This window comes from Corvus cornix, chromosome 3 (genome assembly GCF_000738735.6).
Source record: "Corvus cornix cornix isolate S_Up_H32 chromosome 3, ASM73873v5, whole genome shotgun sequence".
In the NCBI taxonomy this organism is placed as follows: Eukaryota; Metazoa; Chordata; class Aves; order Passeriformes; family Corvidae; genus Corvus; species Corvus cornix.
The window spans coordinates 32,290,275-32,312,803 of NC_047056.1; the positions used below are offsets into that span (position 1 = coordinate 32,290,275).

Here is a 22,529-nt window from a genome sequence, read left to right on the forward strand (position 1 = left end):
CACCCCTGCTCTTCCTAGCAAACTGCAGGGTCCTGTCTCTCTTAATTCTCCATCAGTTTGGAAGCAGAGATGGCTGCTCTGAGAAAGGCTGATGGCTTTTGCTTAGGTGATGGCTCCTGTCTTGAGGCTGTGCCCTTTAGTGGAGTGCACAAGGTGTGTGGTCCTGCCAGGTGCTGTCACACTTTGCAGTACAAGTGACAAAGGGGTCACAAAACTACTTGTCTTTGAGGAATCCAACAGTCCCACCAGATCTGGTTAGGATGACAGCCATCCAAGAAATCACAGCCTGCTTTGCTTGTCTAGGCTATGTCTTCGTTTGTCCCTCTGGTCTCCAGAGATCAATTGATTTGTGAGCTAGCCATACAGAAAAAAACTTCCCAGAGGAGCCATGTGTGTTTCTTGGGGCGACTTTTTGTGTTTCTGGTCAGGTTACTTGCCTTTCCTGTCAGGAAAGGTTTTCAGATTCCTATTTTAGGCTAAATGATTTGCAGAATTTGCAGTAGTCCTGTGGTTTTTTGTGACTTAGCCTCTTAGAAAGAGGTGGTCTTTGTGAACTCTTTGAAGCCTTGTATACATATTTGTATATTCTCACGGCTTTAAAATAAATCTACTTCCAGAAAGGAGGTTTCTCCTTTGAAACCACGTGTAGTTTTCATGAGTACTTTGTATCCTCATTCAGATTTGAATGGGAAGCAGCAGTAATTCAAATAGAATGCAAAAGGGAGAAAGCCCTTGTTGGGATGTGGTGGGGGTTAACCTTGTGATGGCCCTCACTCTCTTTACAAAGTTGGATAGTTCTTCAGGTGCAATATGCTATGTCAGATGGCCATGCCTGGGAGGTCTGAGGTTTAGAGACCACTCTGAACCTAGAGTTGCTTGATTGATATCAGGATTAGGATAGAAATGACTGCAAATGACCCCTGCTGCATATGGACTGATAGTAATCCAGGTGAAACACTTGAAATCTTGCTACCAATCTTGTTTTGTTGATTTTTTTAAATTAAAAAATAATAATAAATAAGAAAATCCAATTAGTTCTGTCCCTGATTAATTAGTGTTATTATTAGGTATGGAAGGCAACATGGATTGAGATCAGTGTTAAATAGTGCAAAAATTTCCTGTCAATGGTGTACATAGTATTTAAATGTATGTGCAAGGCCGTACTGGGGGCACCTCTTTGAAAGACTTCATCCTGAGCACTATCACTGGTCTCACTGCTTTGAAGGCTACTTTAGTAAATGAAGCTAAGCTTATGAGCATCATGGCCTGTAAAAGTGTATTAACTTGAAGTGTGTCTGTTTTTATAGATGCTGATTGCCTTTTGGGGATGTACATTAAAATACTAACAACCAAAGTGATTATATTTCACCTTCTATTACTCTATATTTTTTCTTCTATTTTTGCTTCTATTTTATGCCCCTTTAATCTTTTAGTAAGGGTGGCAAATGAAGTATGAAACAAAAAAAAAGTATTGTAAATTCACATGAATATTTTACTCTCCAGAGTTATTTTACTGCAGAATTTGGGCAATTATACAGTCAGTGCAGAATTTACTTTTTAGTTTATACTGTGTATGTTTTTTACCTGATGTCTGAACATACTGGGACAACAGTAAATGTCATCAATCACTTAAGAATTAATTTGATTTCAGTTTATTTTTCTTTTTTTTAGAAGTCTTCTAAAGCTGTTTTTTGCATTTTCTTCAGAGTACAAGTTCTTGTATCACCACTTAATCATTCCCATTTGTTAAAAAAAAAGTATTTGTCTTCTCTGTCAGTTTGCTGTTATGTAAAATTCTATGGAAAACATCTGCTAGTTTGAAGTATTAAGTTGTATTTTTTGCATACAATAGAATCAGCATCAGTATGAAAAGAATTAAATAATTACTTTAATCTTTAATTTGACTTCTTTTGAATGAAATTATTATTTAATTTAATCAGATTTAACAGAGATAGAGATAGAGATGTCTAGTTAATTAAAAAGCACATTTTTGCAACATGCATAAGTATTTTTAGGTGAAGATAATGTCAGATAGGTTGACTCAGTGTTTGAGAAATCATCTTTTATGTTTTCCAGTAAGCTGCATTTATGTCACTGAATGAGCATCTCCAGTGTGTTCCCCTAAAAATGCATTGTGAAAATCTGAAGATAATTTTTAAATGCATCACAAACTAATGAATGAGAAGTGAAACACTTCAAGAAAAGATACAATAGGGTCCTACATGCTCCAAAGTGGAAAACTTAAAATATAAAAGGTGGCTGGTGGTAATACTGAAAAAAGAATAATTGATTTAGAATAAAAATTTACTTCAGTGATACTTCACCAATCCTTCATTTTTGTTTAAGTAAAACTTCTTTTGTGTAACTGAGCTGAATATGGATGCAGGATGGTGTTAGTGTGTTTCAGCTTACTAATAATGGAGAGGTTTAGCCTGCCATCTTTCCATGGCAAAGTGCCTATTGATATTCCTGGGAGTTTGGGCAACTGCAGAACAAGACATATTAAATAGTACTTTTGAAATTATGTGCAGAAGTAATAAGAACATTAAAGTTGCAGAGTTAAACACCAGAAGTTGCCTGTTCTAACCTTAATGTAGTCTTGTTGTACGTATACATTATGATAATTCTGTTCCTTGTTATACTGAAAATCTGTTTCAGATTTTCTTAAATGCAAGATTGTCATCTGTCTTTTTGCAGTTCTGTGCTCCATCTCTTGTCTCTCACATACATTGAAAAGTTAAGTACCTTGAAGAAATAACTTTCTGATCATGTGGTAAAAAAGCTGTATCACAGGTGATAGGCACTGAGGGATCAAATTAACACTGCATGAGAAACAGAGCTGTCAGCAAAATGCTTTAGTTGGTGGTTTGTTTCTGTTTCTGTCCCTACAATTACACTGGGGCCTGGATAGCAGCTACAGAACTGCTTGCAGCTTCCTGATAGAAGAAATGGTAACTGAAGTAACATGAAAATTATTCTGAGTAAAAGTTGGGAAAAACGGTGCTGATAAGGTTCCCTGCAGAAACAGTGAAGAAGACTCATTGATTCTGTAATTTCTCTGTAGATTAAATCCCAATTACATTGTGATGACCTAATGATGGACTATACATATTTCAGAATTCAGGACAGAGTGTATTTGTGAGACTATTATTGTTGATAGGAGGGAGAAGAGGGTTGTTTTTTATTACATGAACATGTCTCAGATTCTGAGTGTTCATGTTTCAAATTATTACCTGAGTTTTTAAACTGAAGTATCCCACAGTGTTGAGAGTCTGGTCTGTTTGCAGCCTGTAAATGTGGTGTGGTGTGTGGCTCCTACCAAATTATTTTGAATGAACATGTTTTGGTGTTTCAAAAAGAATAATTTAGTTGATAAATCTAAATATACCTGGACTGGCTGTTTCTGAGTTGCTGTTCACGTGGTTTTTTGGGTGGCATTTTTCTGCCATCCCTTTCTCATGAGGTTGTCTGCTGTTTCTGCCATGGTCATTACCAGAATTCTTGTGTAGAATTCCTATTCTTCATATAGCTCATGGTGCAAGTACCTCCAAACATTGGTATTTTAAGATGTTTATGTATGTCTGTATATACCTACACATGTGCACAAACGTATGTACATGTGTACATGAGTGTAAAGGAGCTGATACTGGATTTTGGAATTACTGATGAAAATAGCACAAGTAAAATTGTTCTACAAGCCACATGTTTGTTTTCTTGATACTTCTAATAGAAATTATAAGACACCTGTGAATGTTTAAAGATCTGTCATGAAGTGACACTTCCCTATCTGAGAATTTCCCCCTGCACTTTCATGACAAGTGAAAGCTATGTATGTGTTCTTGAGTTCAGCCCTGAAGGTTCAACATCTGGCTGATGGAAACGAAACATTTTCACCAGAGGTTCTTGCACTTGGAATTTGCTTCCTTCTGTGGGTCTGTGTCAAAACCTGACTGAGCCTGTTTAACTCGAGGCAATGGTGTAAAGCCCATCTGTTCCTTGAAACGTTTCCCTCAAGGAGTGATCTAGAGTGTATTTATGTTCTCAGCTGTGGTTGTGCTTTTTTTAAGTACTTAGCTGATGCTTTTGGACTAATGTGTGGTTTGGGGTTGTTTAAAGGTGTGCTGAAGGGATGTACTTTTAAAGCAAATTTTAGGAATGTTGCAGAACTTCCCTATCTTTAACTTGTAATGACAGTGAAGACTTCATGTCCCTGTTTATTATGGATGGAGAAATAACACCTATGAACTGCTACTGTTAAGAAGAATAGAGAACCCACTGAGACTTCCATTTAAAATACACAAAAGTCCATGAAAAGTGAAAATGCAAAGCATTTGCAACTGAATATCTTTGAGCACCTGATTTTAAAAAATTCTGTTAGTGTAATAGGTTGTTATATTCTTTTGAAGGGAAGACTATTAATGATTTTGTAGATAATTTTACTATCTTTGCATTTGAACTTGGAATTCCCAATATTATTTGGTAGGAGGTGCATGTGATAAACAAGGTAACATTTAAATTCCAGTTAAAATTTCCTTCATGAACCTTTGTTGAGTGCTCTTGGGGGGGGGGGGGAGGAGAAAGTGTACAGTTAAGTGGCAAAACTAAAAATTAAAAAACTCCCAGCCCTATGAAATGGTGTTGTTTTTCTGGATTAAGAGATTGTATTAGTCTGAGTTCATAACTTAATGTAAGTAGTTTAGCTTACATTTTTATGGGTTCAAAAGAGACAAGGTTTTACGAAAGTGCTTCAAATGTAAATATTGGGTTGGGGTTATATTCATTTGTTTTTGTAGGATGTTTGAATAATTTCATTAATTAAAGAAGATACTGTGTCTTGTCTACACGAGGAAGCTATCACAAATAAGCTATGGTATGAATTTAAAGTATAATAGCTATTCAGCACTAACTCCTTATAATAAGAACAGTTTTATTCTGTACTACAAATGACCTTTCACAGTATAGTTGACTGAAAAACATGCAAGTTCCCTCCAGCCCCAATGACAAGTAAATATTTATGTAGGGAGTTAATGCAGAACAGTTGTTACATGGTAAAATTACATTGTCAGCTTATTCTGTACTCTAATGGCCTTTTTAAAAGCATCCTTAGGACAAAGTATAGTATTGTGTTACAGATGTATTCCTACAGGTACTTGTATGTTGTATATGGACTTAAAGAAAAATATATTATTTCTGAGAAATTTTATGAAAAATGTTTAAATTGCTGACAATATAAGTGAGAAAACATAAGTCTAGTATGTATCACTGGAATTGAAGATGCTGGTCATGCAAACTTGACTATTGTTGTTTGTAAAATAAATTAACAGAGTCATCAACTTGATATACAAAGACTAATGATATTAATAAAATAAAAGGATTAACAGCAGCTGGTATATTTAGGGTTCAGACAGAAGTAATAAATTACTTCTTTTCAATAATGGTAAAATCACAAAATTACCTTTATTCTCTTGCAAAATACTAGGTGACAAAGCTAAATGCCCACTTCTCATTGGTTAGGTAATAGGCATCAAAAAATAAAAATAAATTAATTATCACAAGAGCTATCCTGTGTCAAGCAGCTTCCAAAGATGGTGACTGTTCCGCTGCCCTTCTGGCTCTCTACCACAGTGAATTCAGGCCACAAATATGGAGCCTTCACATAAGAAAATTGGAAAATATTTGAATGCCTGTAACTCTTAAGCTGCATGAACACAACAATGTTGATTGTATATTAGAGTATTTAAATATGAAACACATTTTGGCTTCTCATAAGAATGTAATTTCAAATACTTCAATTTGCTTGTTTTGCAGTTTTTATCAAGTAACTACTTTTGTTCAAAAACAGAAGTGTGCATTATTTTCAGGTGCTTTGATCATGGTTTTTTTTTCTTAAAATGTATCTCTATGTATTTTTTAAATATACTTTCTTTGGTTCTATAATTTCCTAAGAAAATAGAAAAACTGGGATTAGAGTTGAATGGAAACAAACAGCGTTTGGAACAAGCCCAGAAGGATGTGACAGGAGCCAGAGAGGAGTGCCTAAAACTGACAGAACTGCTGAGTAAATCTGAGCACCAACTGCACCTCACCAGGTACCCCTTATCCTATTACATGCTGTAGTACCTATTTCATTCTGCTAATTTTTTGCCACAGGCTTCCCCACAGTTGTTGTAGATACTTGCAGTCATTGACTGCACGGGCAGCTCTCAGTCATGTTAGAAGGGGAGATTTGAATAAGTGAGTTATGAACTATAATTTATGAAAGTGAATTACTAGTGTGTAGAAGAGGCAATGTTCAGCTTTGGTGAAGAGGTGGCATGCTCTTAGGCAGGAAGAAGAGCAAGGGAGACTGCAGCTACTTTTTCTTTCTGTTGCTGTGCTTGGTAGGACAAATACATTTGGAATGTTTGACACTGTAGTGTAGAACAGCACCTTTAAGCATAGGAGTTCTCAGAGTAATAACCTGAAATTTCATCAGCAGAATGACCAAGAATCTGTATATAAATATATAAATTAACATAATTTTGTCTATATGAGGCAAGCTCAAGTATGTGAGGAGGGTGTTTCAGTCTCTTGCTCAGTGAAGATACAGTACAGTGCAATGTGTGATCAGAGACTTCCCCTGTGCATATTCCATCCTTGGGTATAGTTCCCAATGTCTTTTGCTGCACTATTCATTACATGTTTCTAGAGAACTCCAGAAGGTTGACATGCCAATTATTCATTGCAACTTGAGTTTGGGTAACTACAGAACTTTTTCCTTTTGCCTCGGAAAATGCTACTGTCCAACTGTTTGCAGGCTTTTGGTTGTATGTGGGGGGTTTTTTGTTCCATTGCCCTGCTTCCCCCAAGAATGCACATCCATAAACAGATCTGGCAGCTTTTACTCAGTACTTAAGGGAAAAAGTTAAGTTAGTTTAAATTTTTCATGGGGGGAAAAAAAAGCTCAGATTTTTATCACTTAACAGAAGTCTGTGTGCTTATCCAAGTCTTGTACTTTTTGGGCTTTGTGAGAATTCTGCCATTGAGTAAATGGAAATAAAACAGAACCTTGTCTAAACTATTAAATTCAATGAATCATTTTTTTATTCAGCTAAATTTCTGTGTAATTCAGAGCACGGTTGTTTAACAGATGGAAGAAAGTACCACTCTAACAGCCTGTATTTAGAGAAAAAAATATGCTAGAGGTTAATGAACTTGAAAAAAGTTTTGGGTGAGTTGTTAAGATATCTAAAGTTTGGATTTAGCAGAACTTTATTAATAATGATTTGTTGTGATAGTTAACCAAATGGCTTTACCACGCTCCTTTTAGCAAAGGCTGATTATATGCAATAAAGCTCTGGATATCTTGGATAAATCTGACTAGCGAATTTATAATTTTTTTTTTTTTTTTGGTGAAAATACTCAAAATGTAAAAATGAGGATTACTGCCTGCTTTTACTTAGCAAAGTAATTAAAGCTGGATACCTAGCACACAGATGATTCAGGTAGCTTTTCAATGTATGATCTCTGACTCGGAAAGTTTCTGAGATGCAAATCACTGGAGGCTGGGAACAGTATTTTGGGCAAGTAATGCTCTGTGCTGACCCTGTTCTCATACAATTTCACAGGCACCTGCTTTTTGAGACAGATGCTGAACTGCCATGGCTTCTTTGACCTACTGCAGACACTCTTCTGCAAGGTCCTCATCTCCTTGGGATTTTTTTGGTTGTTTTGGGGGGTTTTTTGTGGGTTTGGTGGGTTTGGTTGGTTGGGTTTTATTTTTTTGGGTTGGGTTGGGGTTTTTTTGTAATACTGTGTGTTCATGTTTGGCATCTCCTTACAAGAATTGAAATATTTGCTATGTTGACATGTATTTATTGGAAAAATGTGTATGTTGAGGCATGGGAAATAGGTTCAAATCTTTCTTCTTGACATTCCCCAAATTCTGTAGCACTTTGTAGATTTTAGTGTTCTCTGTACACTTGGAGTGTCTGTCTGGTTTCCAGGAATACATTAGGTGATGTTGCTTAAAGAAGAAGGGGGAGAAGAGATGAGCAATTTGTTGCTCCTGAACTATTACCTGTTTTCCCCTTGAACTGAAATTCATAGGGCAGAGTTTGAGATGTTCTCGTAGTGTTGCCTAGTTGCAGAGGAAAACATCCCCTACTGAAATGAAACTTGTCCTTAGCCTGTACTCTTTTTCTTCCTCTCAGCTCACTTCCTCACAGAACAGGTTTTCTGTGTTAGTGAAGGTATAAAAGTTACATGTCTCTAGTGGCATTAGTTTTGCATTTTGAACTCAGTGTGTTTTTCATGGATTGGTACATCCATAGTTGTTGCATGTAAATTATATTCACTTGGTTTGCCTTCTTTCATTTATTCCCTTCACCTCAAATGGCAACTGTGTCAGTGAAAATACTTGAAGGGTAGGGGTAATAGCAATCCTATGGGGGTTGTAGACTCATTCACTGTAGCGCTTGCCAAGGAAAACAGATTTTAAGCTCTAGAGTCCTGCCTGTGGGAGGTTGCTGCAGAAATTGCACTGATTTAGTGCATCTCTTGGGTATACTGGCCTTGGCCTCGTCTTGCTGATTCTCTTCTTTTCAGGAGAGGACCAGCTGGTTCACTCCAAGTCTTCTCACAATGCTGGAGTTGAGGGAGGCCTGTACTGCTGTTTACACCATTGTGGATAGTTTTTCTGTTGCCTTGCATGACCTGTCTGTGCTGTTCTGGCAGAAATTAGAGGTAGTTGAGGAGATACAGAAAGAATTCTTTTTGTATGAATTATTGTATTACTAAGGAGAAAAGCTTCACTAGTCCACTGATTCTAAGTTTGGATATTGTAAATAAATAGGATTATAAAAAAATGAATACAAGAACTTTGGATTTTAATGTACAAAAATGAGATAAATGTATATGAAAGGAATAAATGAGAAAAAACATGCAGTCTGTGTCATAATGAGAAAAGAAAGTACTTTGAGAACAGCACTCTTCTCCAGGAGTCCCACTTCTTTGCTGTATCCTAGTTTTCAGACACTGTTGATTGATTACCAACTAAACAGCTTCTAAGTTAACAAAATGTACTTGTTAAAAATGAAGAAAAAAAGGTTACAATTAGCTATTCTAAACCATTGCCACAGAGTTTAAAATTGCCTTTTCCTGTCACCTTTCTTCCTGGAGCAATATGTTGCTTAGAAATACTTGCTATTAACATGCACTTTCTGCTATTGAATCTAGTTAGTAATTCTAATTTGTGTATCTTCAAAAGACTGGGGAAATACAGAACTTCTACTGTGTAGTTTTGCTTGTCAGTCATGTAATTTTGCAGATGTCACCATGCTATGAAACTGACCATGATTGTTTAAAGTTTTCTTGGGGGTTTCTTTCACCCTAGTTTCAGCTTTGAGGTTACTGTAGTAGGAGAATCTTATGAAATTAGTTTGTAAGTCAGAGTTAAATTGCTGTTGCTTTGGCAAGGTTAGGTCTTGCTAATGAAACTTACCTGAAGCCCTTCTTCAGAGAGTAGAAAACATACAGGTCTATTGTCCTTAGTTAATGAGAAAATAGTCATTAAAAATCATATCAATATGCTTATGGAAAAGATCATATAAAACATGCAAGATGTTAACAACTTGTCTGTATCTTAGTGTGCCATCTAATGTAAAAAAAAATTTTCACTATTCTTGTGTAACAGAATCATCATTAAAAAGCATTCCTCTTTTTCATTCAAACCAGATCTGAAGGTATTATTTGTTTCAGTTGCAGTCAGATGTAGTTCCTTTTTACATATGCCAAAGAAGTTAAATAATCCCTAAGAAGCGAGTGAATCATCAATTTTCAAAATTGAAATTATTATGTCATTATGCATTTTCTCAGGTATGAAGATAGATGGATAGATAAATAGATGGCTCAAGATTTTTTGACTGAAATGTCATCTGAAATTTGATAGGAAATATAATTGACTAGAATAGAAGCAGATTTAGCTTACTTTAAATTTTATTGTTCTTGTTTGCTTGTATGAAACACTGTGAGAACTTCTGAAGGTCAGCTTGTAGGTAGGGAAAATTACGAAATGAACACATGCTTTCATGTTCCGGTGACCCACCAAGCTGACCTAAATCCCTGTGTCACTCTCTTGAAGGATCCCCGTTATGTGATATTTCTTCCCTCTTTCTGACAATGATATGATTGCTAGAAAGCAGCATACCTAAGGAAGTGCCAATTGGGTTTTAGCAGTGCTGTAGTCATCCTACTGCGCATTGGTGCTTCTTGCTAGTTTCAGTGACTCCATTAAGGCTAATTTCTATTACACATATAATAACTAAAGCACATACCCTTCCAGGTTAATATGGCATTATTTAATCTCTGATGCTCTGGTGTTGAGCTGTATGTCATCACTGGTGTTCCTTGTTAGAATTTACAACCTGACTTATTAATTGATTTCTCTACTTAAGCTTTACTATTAAATGATGAAATGTAAACTTCCTGGTGGTTATTCACAGCCCTCTAGGGAGTTGCCCAATACTTAGTATTTATTGGGGGTTTTTTTTCTAGTAGTATCTATTCGTTAGGAACATGCTTAATACCATGCCTTTTCCAAAAATTTTAGCACCTCAGAGTCCATCACCTATGCTGGAAAGGAGTTTTGGAGAAATGTTGTTACTAGTATTAAATGACTGAGATATGCTTAATGTTCTCAGACTGACTGACTGATGAAAGGACCAATAACACTTGAATTGGGGTGTGGGGGGAGGAAGCAGAAATGAGGTGTAACCGGTGATTGATTTCTAATTTTTTATAGTCTGCTCATCATGTACAAAAGCATTATTTTAAAATGCAGGGATGAGTGATAACATGAAACAACTCTGATAACTAACAAACTCTTTCAATTCTATTTCATATGTTTACTTTTCATTAAATTTAGGGGTAGTTGCAACTATGTTGTTGTGATTCAGTCAACATTTATTTCTATCTGGTTTTCATATACAAAGGCATCAGGATGCCAGAAAATAAACTGTTAACGGAGAATTAACTTCTTTGGCACGCTTTCATACTTATCTTCCAAATTAAAGAAAATGAAATGGGCAGAAGCAGAGTGTAGATTACCTCCTTTTTGTCAAAAATGGTGGGAATTTGAAAATTAATAATAAAAAAGGGAACAGATGCAGTAACATGCCAGAGGGAGATTAATGTGGAGAGTAAAATCTGTGAGCAACAAAACTGAAGCAAACTGAATCAGTGGGAGGTGGTTGTACAATCAAAATCAGGATAAAAGAGAAATTACAAACAACCCTGCACTTGTCAAAGTAGTAGTAATGAAATCCTGACTCTGCCAGCAGCGAGAACCTGTGTTAGCACTTTGGGGTAAGGCCGGGAGCCGGGTGCCAGGTAGGAGGGCAGCGCGAGGCTGCTGGGCGGCAGCCATCGCGTGTGGAACAGATGGCAGGGAAAGCTGGCCGGGGAGGGGCTCCTTCGCAGAGCTAATCAGACAGTAACGGATAGGGCAGCTGGGAGGACTGACCACCGCCAGGCGAGCGGCGGGGTAGCCGCAGCCGTGGCGCGATGTGTGCAGTGGTGTGCCCGCCGGCCGCACACGAGACCTTGCAAGGTCTTTTCGCTGCCGCGGCCGCACAAAGTTGGGAGGCGGGCGGGGACGGGCCCGGGCCGGCACCGCGACCCTCGGCGGCCTCCGGGGCGTCGAGCGTGTCCCGCCGGCGGCATCGCGCCCCCTCCTTCCTCAAAAACGCGGGGCTTTGCTTTCGGCCTGCCCTGTGATTAAGGTTGCGTGGTTTCGTGTTTTACCGTAGCAGTAGAGCGAACGTAGAATGTGGCGACTGACAGAAATGCGAGAGCACGTGGGTCGGGGGACTGATCCAGGAAACCGACAAGGAAAGTTTGCTCCCGCTGAAAGGCGGGAGAGCTGTAGGTCGGCACCTTCCCACAGGGCTGGGCCCCTCCAATGAATGGAACCGGTTTTCTGAGGTTTTATTTTTGCTCGGAGGAGGCACTTCCCTACACATAAATGAGAGCTTGTGAGGAATGAATGGAGGTCCGAGCCTTCTGATCTTGAGTCAGATGGATAATTTGACTCACGTAAGAAGTAAAGATCAGTAGGATTTCTTGTGCAAGTAAGAGGTAGTCGTGTGTGAGAGGATTACGAGGTCATGCCCCATGTTGATGACTGTCAGCATGAAAGAGAAATGAAAACAAAATTTTATCGTGGAAAGGAGGAAATAAAATCCTGAAGTGTAGCAAGGGAGATCTTACCTGTTCCTACCTGGTTTTGTTTGATCAGGATATGTGATACTTTTCCAGACAATGTCAACAAAAAAACCCTCTGTGTCCTGCATCTGCTTTTTGAACTTGTGTATATCTTGTCTGCAGAAAGTTTATAGCTTGGTTCAATTATCCATTTTGAGCAGGAAGGGGAGGAAACGTTACAGGGATTTGAAATAGGTAGTATACATAGCCATATGCTATTTATGCAGCAGTTTCTGCAATAAATCTAATTTGGTGCTGTCAAAAAAAATTAGACTTATTTGCTATAGCAGCACATTAGTAAATGATTGTGGTAGCTTTAAAAGTTGTCATTCACTCTGCTTTACTTGCAACTGAATCTTGCAGAGCTCTTTTTTTTTAACCCCCCTTCCTTTTCCCCTGAGCAACTCTGTGAAAATCTGAGTTCTTTGTCCTGCAGCTGTAGGAACTGCAAATATTTTCACTACTGAAAAGAAGGGCTTGCTTTAAGGTAATTGAAGCAGGAGGTGGAAGAAAGAATAGCCTGTATTGTTAACAATCATATGAATGTATAGGTGGAAAAATTAATAAAGTGGTGGGGTATAAATTTCTCCCTTGCTTACAGGTTTTCATAGTGCAGCTGAAATTGTTTATCTGATTATACAGCATGTAGATAAATTAGCTGCTCTGCGTTATTATAGAAGGTAAAATATTTTACCTGCCATGATAAGACCATATGCTGCTTTATGAAGACTGATACTGAGTGATTTGAAATAAATCGGTTCTGTCGTCTTCTGGCAGTGCGTTGTAAAATTTTCAAAGCTGATACACTTTGTGTCAAGATAACACACAATTATTTAAATATAATTCTGTTTAATATTTTAAAGATATTTAAGTGATTATACAGACATATAAAGGCCACTGATTAGTTTTATAAGGGAAGGAAAGAAAATGTAAGTGAAGGAGTAAAAAACAAATACAAAATCATGTTAATTTTGAACATGAAAATGTTTATAAATTATTAATAATTTTTAACAAGTTTTAACATGCTTGACAATTGTATTTATACAAGAAAAGGCAATAATACACTTTCAGATTTTAGTATTAGATTCATCTAAATTTTTCTTCACGGCATTTAAACTGCAACTGGTCACATCAATGATCACATCAGGTTGTTGAGGCAGCCAAATTGCTACTGCATGTAGAGTGTGGTTCAGGAGCAGTGACAATACTTAAAGCGCTTTGGAGCAAGTAGTGAATTCAGATGAAACACTGAAGAGACTAACTGCTGTAGAAAACAAACATCTTTATAAGGTCTTTGTTTTGAGCAGTTATTATTCAGCACTAACAGTAATAAGTTTATGACTGTATATCAAATATTTACTTTGGTCTCATTCAAATTAGGTTTTTTATTTGTGTGACTAATGACAACAGGATAATGATTTATTTTTTTGAACCAAAGAAGTCTTTCAGATACATGTATTCAAGGCTGCTGGATTTTTTGCTGAATTTGCTACTGGAAAAATGGTTCTGATTTTTATCATTATTTCTGACTTGTTCTAAAGCTTTTCTCTCAAGTACATGGAAAGCTTGTTTTTATAGTAAGCTAAAATGTACTTTTTGTGTCAGCACTTGGTATTTGTGAACTTCAACAATTTTAAAAGCTGTCTTGTGCTTTCAGAAGTATATTCAAAGTTGTTTATTTTATGCAGTCACAGTGGTTGTTCATTTGTGGGTATTTTTTGGGGTTTTTTGCTGTGCAAGATTCTGCTCCTGAAATTCTTGCCTAGAAAAAAGATTCAACAGAGGACCCAAAAGATCCTCAGCTGGAGACTTTACCCAATTTCACTTTGAAGAGCATCAGCCTGCAGGTTGTCATTGCTGGAGAAAGTAGCTGCTGGATGGAGGGAGGAAGGAAAAAAATTCACCTGAGCACGCCAGCCTTGGCTGCTTGGCTGCTCTCCTCACCCCCTTGCACAGCGCCCTTGTGCCCGTGATTGGTCAGGAGAGGCTGAGCTGGGAGATGCCCGTCCTGAGCGAGCAGATGAGCTGCTGTCGGCTACTTGACAGGGCTGAACTCCTTGCCCTGGCTGTGCTGGCAGTGTGGCAAGGTTAACAGTGTGCTGCTCTTGGTTGCCCCTGTGGTTTTGGTGGTTTGCATATCCAACTATAGTTCTGTAGAAATAGGAGCAACTGTTCTTGATTAGCTTCTCCTTGTTGGTCAGTTTCCTTCTACGCAGCTTAAATCAGTGGGGAATTGAAGTGTCTCTGTAGTCAGGTGGGACACTGCTGCATACTCTTTTTGTACCAGGGTTCCTCTTCTATTTCCAGTGCATTTGTTCACCTGCATATAGTTTCCTATGGAAGAAGATCATAAGAAAGTAAGAGATAAGAAAATACTTTCTTGCAAATGCAGGGACTAATCGCCATATAAGGGATAGATCAGTATTAAGTTTTTATTCAGCTAAACTTGTGCAGTATTTGTCAATGCAATTTTCATTAAAGTCAGATTCAGACCTAACATAAATATAAATGCATTTCTGCTAATGAGATTGGATTACCTCCTGGATTTGATCCCAGAAAGCTTTACTTTAAATTCATTTTTGATAAAAGGGTAATAAAATGGGTAGTTCATTATAATTGCTTACAAATCTTCAAATATGTATTTTATTTTTTGGTATTGTATTTAATCTTGGTGAAAGGTTATCTTTTTTTTAAAGGATACCCAAGGTATGCATTGAAATTGAAGGTATTTCTTATTTTAGAAGAATGAGACTGGCAAGGAGGTTAGTTAATAATTCAGGAACTTTTGGTTATCAGAGTGTATTCCTGAAAAGAAATATGGACACAGGAATTGCTAAAAATAATGTATCCTGTTGACAATATTAATTTAGTTTCAGCCCTTACAAAGAATCTTTACAATTTTCCTCAATGTGGAAGGCAGTATTCTAACAAAGAGTTGCATGTGTGTTTTACAAGGCTTGAAAACAGGAAAAAATATTAAGGATTTTTTCTTTAAGTAGTGTTGTGTTTGAAATATCAGTAGGTAAGGTAAAAAAAAAAGCTGCAGATTAAAGAATTTAAGATGAATACTGTTGGCCACTTTAAGGTTTTACTGTAAACTTACTCATTCAACTGTTCCCATTTTCTGTTTGTATTTTTAGTCAATATCTCTGTTACATAGTGTTAAAGTGAGAGTCAAAAGCTTCATTTATTATTTTATTTGTAATATTTTTATGAGCCTTTTCCACTTCTTTGCATAGCTCTGCAAAGTCTTTCTCAGTTTGTGCTAGCCCTAGCAAGAAGGAACAGATACATGTATTTGAAGAAAAACACGTTAGCTGCTGGAGTTAACAAATAATGATTAAAAGCTATTCTTTTGCTTCTTATTATTTCTCCTATACCCCAAATTGATCTTCACAAATACAGGACTGTAAAGAACTTCATCTGCTGCTGGTTAGCAGAAGTGGATTTAAATCTACACCGACAGTTCATTTGACAATGACCTTGAGGGGCTTTGCTTCTTGAAGAAGAAAGCAGAAGCTTGCGGTAAACAAAGTTCACTTCTGACAGATGGATTGAATGACAGAAAGGTTGCGAGTGCCAGAATAGCCCTGGCAGAGGAGGAAATGTTCAGTGGAATCCAACAGGAGAGGAGGTGTGAACAGGTGCAGGGTTGCTGACGGAAGGGGAACCAGATGGAAGGAGCCAGAGCCAGTTTATTTAAAGGAAAAGGCAGAAAACACTGAAAGGCTGTGCGATCAGTGGCTAAAAGTGTGCATGGAAGAAGGTAAAAATTCACAAAGCAAAACTGCACAGTGGGATATCTAGCACTTAGCATAATGGTAGTAATTTGTGAGTTTCGTTTTAAAGTTGCTATTGAAATATGTTTCTCCCTTACTTTTGACAGCATAAAGAAGAGATTTATAACCTGTCCAAAAAAGAAAATAATAACACCAATAAAACCACCACCAAAAACCTCAACTGTTACACTGCCTGTCCATTATTTCTAATACTAACATGCAGACAGTTACAATCAGGATAATATAAAAATTATGCCACAGCTAAACAAATGAATAAAAGGCATATGAGGCTGGATTTTTATTTTTTGACTCACCTGTTTGTATCTAGCTCTTGTGACATGTGGGCAGATGAGCATGCCTTTTATTAGGATGTTTCTGTAAGATCTAGAGCAAATCAACAACAGTTAAGTACAATGCAATGTTAGCACAGTATTTTGCATCTTTTTTACTTTTGGTCATAAGTCTGTCAGTTTGCTGGAACGTGTGGTATCTTGATGTAGGATGAGGTAGAAGTCTAGCTTACCCTAGATCAAATTCCCTGAAAATCAAATACTGTCTTTCAAATTGTCATCCTGAAGAATGCTTTGTTGTGTCGAATGGTTATGCTTTTTCCCAAGCTGTTCTTGTGAGGCTTGGTCCTTTAGAGGCAGGAAAAAACATTCCTCAACAACTTCTCAACTTCAGCAATAGCTGGGGATCATTATCAGCTTCCACATATCAGGCCTGTGGCAGCTTAAGTGCCAGCTGTGTGTCCATACCTAATGTGTGTGAAAAATGCAGGTAACTGTTGAGCAGTCATTCGTAGTGCATCTGTGATCTACTGGATCATTCAGCTGTGCTGAGCTGATCCGGATCAGGTGTGAGCACACAGGGGCTTTCCTTTTTAATTAGCTAGAGCATGCAATGCCGTGTTTATGCTGACTTTATGCCAGCTGCAGGAAGGACAGATGATACCTGATTCAGCATAAAGCTCGCTGGTACAAAGTTAACGTTCCAAAAACATTGGGTTTTTGAACAAATTTAAATTGGCAGAGTGAGTTCATAGCAGATCAGGTCTCTGCATCATTTAGCTGCATCATTTTTTGATTCAGTGGTAGGAGCCTGATGGTTGGATTTACTGTATTAACAAGCTGAGTACAGAGTCAGTTATTTGAACCTGGTCTAAGCCTATGCTGCTGCTGAAAAGGCAGGTCCCTGGAGTGGCTGTGTCTGGCCACTTATTGCCAGGCCCTTGCTTCTGCTGACACTGGGAGATAGGCACCTGTGTGATCAGGTGGTTAAGGGAGTTACTCAGATTGAAAAAGGACAATTTCTTGAAGAATAAGTTATGTGAGTGCTCATTTTAAGAGAATGAAAAGAAGGACCACACCTCTTATACAGTCAGTCTGGCTTAAATGTTTCCTGAAGCTGTATTGTAAGAGGCTGCTAGTGCCAAATTCAAGAAAAATCATAAATCAAGATAAATAATCCTTTATTTTAAATATAGGGAAAATAATACATGCAAGTGTGTGTATACAAAATACATACCTGTACGAATCTTCTGTGTTAAGCAATTACTTCAACATGCAGTCATTTGTAAAAGTGGCTTGTGGAACAAAGAATATTCTAGAGAAAGGTGTACAGTATTGGAAGTGTTAGGGCTACATACTAAGACTTCACAAAAATCACCTCTTCCCATGCAGCTTCTACTCTGTACTTAACTGTGTGTTTCTATAGGGACTAAGCAGCCAGATAGTTCACAATCTGATGGTAATAGTCATGAGAGGGTGGGTGTTCAGTTACAAGCTACGTATCTTGATGGTAAAGCTTATAAATGTGCCAGAAAAATCGAATTTTGAATCCAAGTTAGTATATTTGACCTAATATGAGATGTTAATTACTGTTAGAGACATTTTTTTCTTCTCTAACATCTAAATAGAAGGAAGCTAGTGATAATATTTGACTGTGACTTGATATACAGAGGACTGCCCAGATTGAAGAGAAATTATTGAGGAACCGGTCATTTCCTGGGTGTATCTTGAAGGTTATAATGCCAAGAGAGTAAAATTATGTTATAGGCCAGGTGTTTGCAAGCTCTTACTGTTATGCTGAATGTAAAGTAAGAAATCCACTGCTTTGGTTTTGTTAACTGACCTCGCAGATAGAGCTAAAGATGGAATATATCATCAGTCACATATATACTCAAGTTAACTATGTTCAAGATTCTTTATTTCATAGAAACTTCCATAGGAGTAACACTCTGTGTCTGTCTGTTCCTATGCTCCTACAGCTTTTCATCTGTCTCATGCTCATCAGTATCTCCAGTTAGTGGAGATAATTTTTAAGTAGATTTCAAGTATGGCAAGCAGGAGTAGGAATTTTTTTCACGTGCAGCCATTAATGTATAATTTCTCCTGATGCTTCAGTAGGGCTTAAAGAGCAAAGTGGAAATGTTAGACTTAAGTGTTTCATTGTTTCTGGAGACTTATTATTATTATTATATAAAGTGGAAAAATATATAAAAGTTATAAAGCAGTTCCAATGGTGTAGCTGCATTCTAAATAGATACCAAAAAAAAAAAAAAATCAAAGAGTACAAGAAAGTTATATGCACCGATTTCTGTTTCAGCAAAATTTAAATTCTCAGAAAAAAAGTAGAAAATAGTATAACAAGTTGACATTATTTGAATTCTGGGACTGGGGATACAGGTGGCAATTTATCTGCATTTCAGGGAAGATAGTTTCAAGCTAATTTGTCAACTAATTGTAGTTATTCTCATGATGAAGTTGGAAATGTGTACAGAGCTTAATCTTTTCTCTTTTTTTGAGCCCCAAAAGGGTTTCTAATTTTTTTTTTTGAGGTTTTTTTATGAAATAGTAGTAGCAGCCTGGCAGAGTTGTCTTTTCCAGCCTTGCATCCCAAGTAGGGTAGTGAAAAATTTCATTTAGTTGATTCATTAACGTACTTTAAATGTATTTCTGCTTTCAAGTTATTTCTGTAGTACCTTCTAACTTCCTAGATCCATATTTAAAGAGCTGGATCAATTTGAATGCTGAATTTTTTACCCCTTGACCTTTACCTAACTTTTCTAATTGCTTGTAATGCTTCTCATGGTTCTCATTGCTTCTTGTGGTTATGAGGAGAAAGCTCTGAGGTTTCATTATTTTGGGAAACTCTGTATTTCTCAACTAATAAAAGACACAAAATTTCAGTTTTGGTTGGTCGGTTGGGTTTTTTTGAGCCTCAGTTCTCATGAATAGGCCCACATGTATCCTGACCAATGATGCAGTCCTTCAAATCCACCAATTAATATAATAGTTGGTTTTCTTCAAAATTTGACCATGCAAATATAGATTTTACTGAAGCTCACCAAACACAGTGTGCTGGCTGGGGCAGTTTCCAGAAACTTGAGCTTTCTGCTGAGAAGACCTGGCAGCCAACTCCAGAATCAGCATCCAGTCAGCTCCCAGAAACTGACAAAAAGAGCAACTCAGTGGGTAATTCCCTCAATGGGATACAGGAAGGACAATTTTTCAGCTCCTTGGAAAGGTTTAAAGAAATGACCTTATCATGATGCTTTTAAAAGATACTTCTACCTAATTCTATCAGAAACATGCACACATACATCTTTTTTTTATTTATTTTTTGACATAAGAACATTCATTTCATGCCTTTCTTCTGCCTTGTAAAGCACCAAGAGCCATAAAATCCAGTCCAGTGTGGATTTACACAAGCACTGAAAAAATCAAAGCCTTTATTACAAAAATTCAGATGGCAAAAAATTCTACAGTGTTTAATAAGAGGAAACCGCTCAACACTGTCCAGCTAAGTCCTCATTCAGAGCAGCCGTAGATATTAACAAGGTCCTATTAGATGAAAATTTGTAGGCCTAACAAAGGAAGATGTCCAGAGTAGTCAGTGCTAAACAAAAGGTTGCTAGAAGCCTGATTTAAAGGAAAGGGAGAAATCTTGTGACCCTGAGCCTTCTTATTGAGTTGGTCCAAACATATAAGCAAGGCACACGCTCTAGAACTCGGCTAATTTAGAAGATTTGGAAAGTAATAATTTTGAATTGTAGCTACATTTAAAACCAGCATGTACCTATTTACCTGCAGAATTACAGGTCTTACTGTGTTGCATTTTCTTACTTAAATGTTTGAAAATACTAAAGACTGGACAGCATATGATAAAACTCAGTAAACACATTCTCCATTATAAATAGCTGAATTGGGATACTGCAGTGCTGTTAAATTGAAAGGCTGGTCTGAAAGGAGTTATAGAAGTTTTACATTAATAGAGAGAATTATTTAAGACTATTCCTGGGGGAAATGACTTCTTGGTAAATTGTTGGGGTTTTTTCCATGTTTGTAGACCAACCTTGGACTTGTCTGCTAACCTGATAAAAATAAAAAATGAGCCCTTATTCGTCTGTGTATGACATGCATACAAAGATACATACAAAATACAGGGGGAACAAGTTTGTGAAGTGTGATCTTACTCTGTATACCTTCTCTTATGACCTTTATCATTGTGGGTTTTGAATAGTGCCTGGTAATAAAGTTAGAGATAGCAAAAAATCTTCTCATGTTTCCCCTTAGAGAATAGGGCAGGTATTGTGACATCTTGTTTCAGCTTTTATACTTTATTTTTGTTTTTATTATGAGTTTGTGGTTTGTTTGGTTGGCTTTTTCTCCCCCTATAGCCTGAGAAAAGAGCAAGGATATACTCTGATTTTCCATTCTTCCCTTGACACTTGCAGCTGAAATAGTAAGATAAAATAGCCTATGAGAAGGTGATTTAGAAAGCTGCTTGTAATGGACAATCACTAGCCCTGTATTGTGGAAAGCTTGCAAAGTAGTTTGCATAAGACACTGCTGAGCCTTTGTACCCAAAGTTGTTTGGTCTTTAGGGCTCCTAGTACATGTAGTCTTTCAAGTTCTACTTTGAAAAGTGTTTTAATTGATTTGAGTGTCTCCATGCCAGATTTTACTAAAGATACTGGAAATAAAATGCTTGGGTAACTCCTCAAAACTTTTACAGTTTAGTAGAGAAGCTTTTGCTATATATTTATTTTCAAAAATACTGGGAGAGAAAGCTCATTTCCTCTGAAAGAGGTAAGGGAGCCTTCAGCTGAGTCCTTTCTCTCTTCTGAGGTAATTTGTTGCGCAGTGGCTCACGGTGCTGGCCCACTTGGCTACATGTTATCTAGGAAGGAGGTCTGTGCTCAACCACTGAGGCATGTTGTAAAAGCAGCAGTGTTAGGCTTGACTGGCCCTCCTGCTGCCCAAGTCTGAGTGTGGGTGCAGAGTTCCAGGACTGGTCATCATTTAGACAAGTCTTGTTAGTTCAGATAGCTCAAGCATTTAGAACTCCAAATGCTAGCTACTCCGTAATGATTTATGAAGTTCAGTTTAAAGCAAATATGTATGAAAGCTAAAATGCTTTGTAGTTACATTTTTAACTATAATTAATATGAAATGAAGATGTCAAAAATAATGCTATGATAACCTCTCGTGTATCACTGAACTGAGATAATTACTAGGGTATTTTAATTTGTCCAATTAAGTTCATAGTCCTTACTAATAGATCCATTAGCTTTTTTAAAAATGCCACATGTTGATCTCATGGAAAAATCAAATAGTCAATATAGGAAGCATGGTTGCTTCAAATCATAGTTGCTTTGCCGGAAGATTTAGTGGCAGCCTCCAGTCAGAGGCCTAATTCTACGTTAAGAATCCTCCTGATTTTTGGTTTTTTTTTTTTGTATTTTTACTGTTACCAAACTGAAAAGACTCTTTCAGAAATACCTACTATAGAACTGTGTAGAGAAATTCAAAGTTTTATCAGTCTAAGTTCTGTTCTTTTCTAGTCAAAAATAGATGAGCTATTAGTGACGTCAAATATGACTATTATGTCACTAGTCTTTACATACTTATTTTTTCTTTACTGCAAAGCCCTTTGGCAGAGAGAGGACTTCTCTTGCAAAGGGATCTGTGATCCACTTTTTGTTTGTTAGTGTTGGAAGAGATGTTTTGGGTTTGGGAGCTATTTTGGTTTGGTTTGGGGTTTTATTTGGTTTTTTAATTAAATTTGATGGCTCAAATTCAGTCAGCATACTTTTATGTTAGCTTTAAGATCAAAATGAACTTTCACTTCATTTACAGCAAGGATTTCTTTTAAAGTTTGCTAGTGATGGCAATTTTCTTCTTCCTGTGCTGTAAGCTATATTTCACAGTGCCTTTTGTTTTGTCACGAACATTTGAAAAGCATATCTTTCATGCCCAGCAAACCAATATCCAGTCCAGTGAGATACACTAATCAGTTTGCTGTGTTAACTGTGGCGCTTGACAGCCACAATGCAGGCTTAAAACAGGCATTATCACTGTGGAAAACCTGCACTTCAGAACAGGGCTCAAGAAGAGCTTGAGCTTGCTCCATGATTGAGTCTTTGGTTGCTTCTGACTTTACCACACAAAAGTGAAAATTTCCATGAGTTCAATGCATCTGCTTTAGTAAAACTGATCAGTGTTG

At 37.2% G+C, this 22,529-nt stretch overlaps 1 protein-coding gene across 5 annotated transcripts in view; it reads left to right on the forward strand.

Moving 5' to 3' along the window:
* Positions 1-22,529, forward strand: part of SDCCAG8 (SHH signaling and ciliogenesis regulator SDCCAG8) — a 108,986-nt gene that overhangs the window by 34,636 nt on the left and 51,821 nt on the right. For all 5 annotated transcript variants that reach the window (XM_039568253.1, XM_039568254.1, XM_039568255.1 and 2 more), the window contains exon 13: positions 5,947-6,089. In XM_039568253.1, the coding sequence (XP_039424187.1) occupies positions 5,947-6,089 (143 nt within the window). The remainder of the gene's footprint in view (positions 1-5,946; positions 6,090-22,529) is intronic.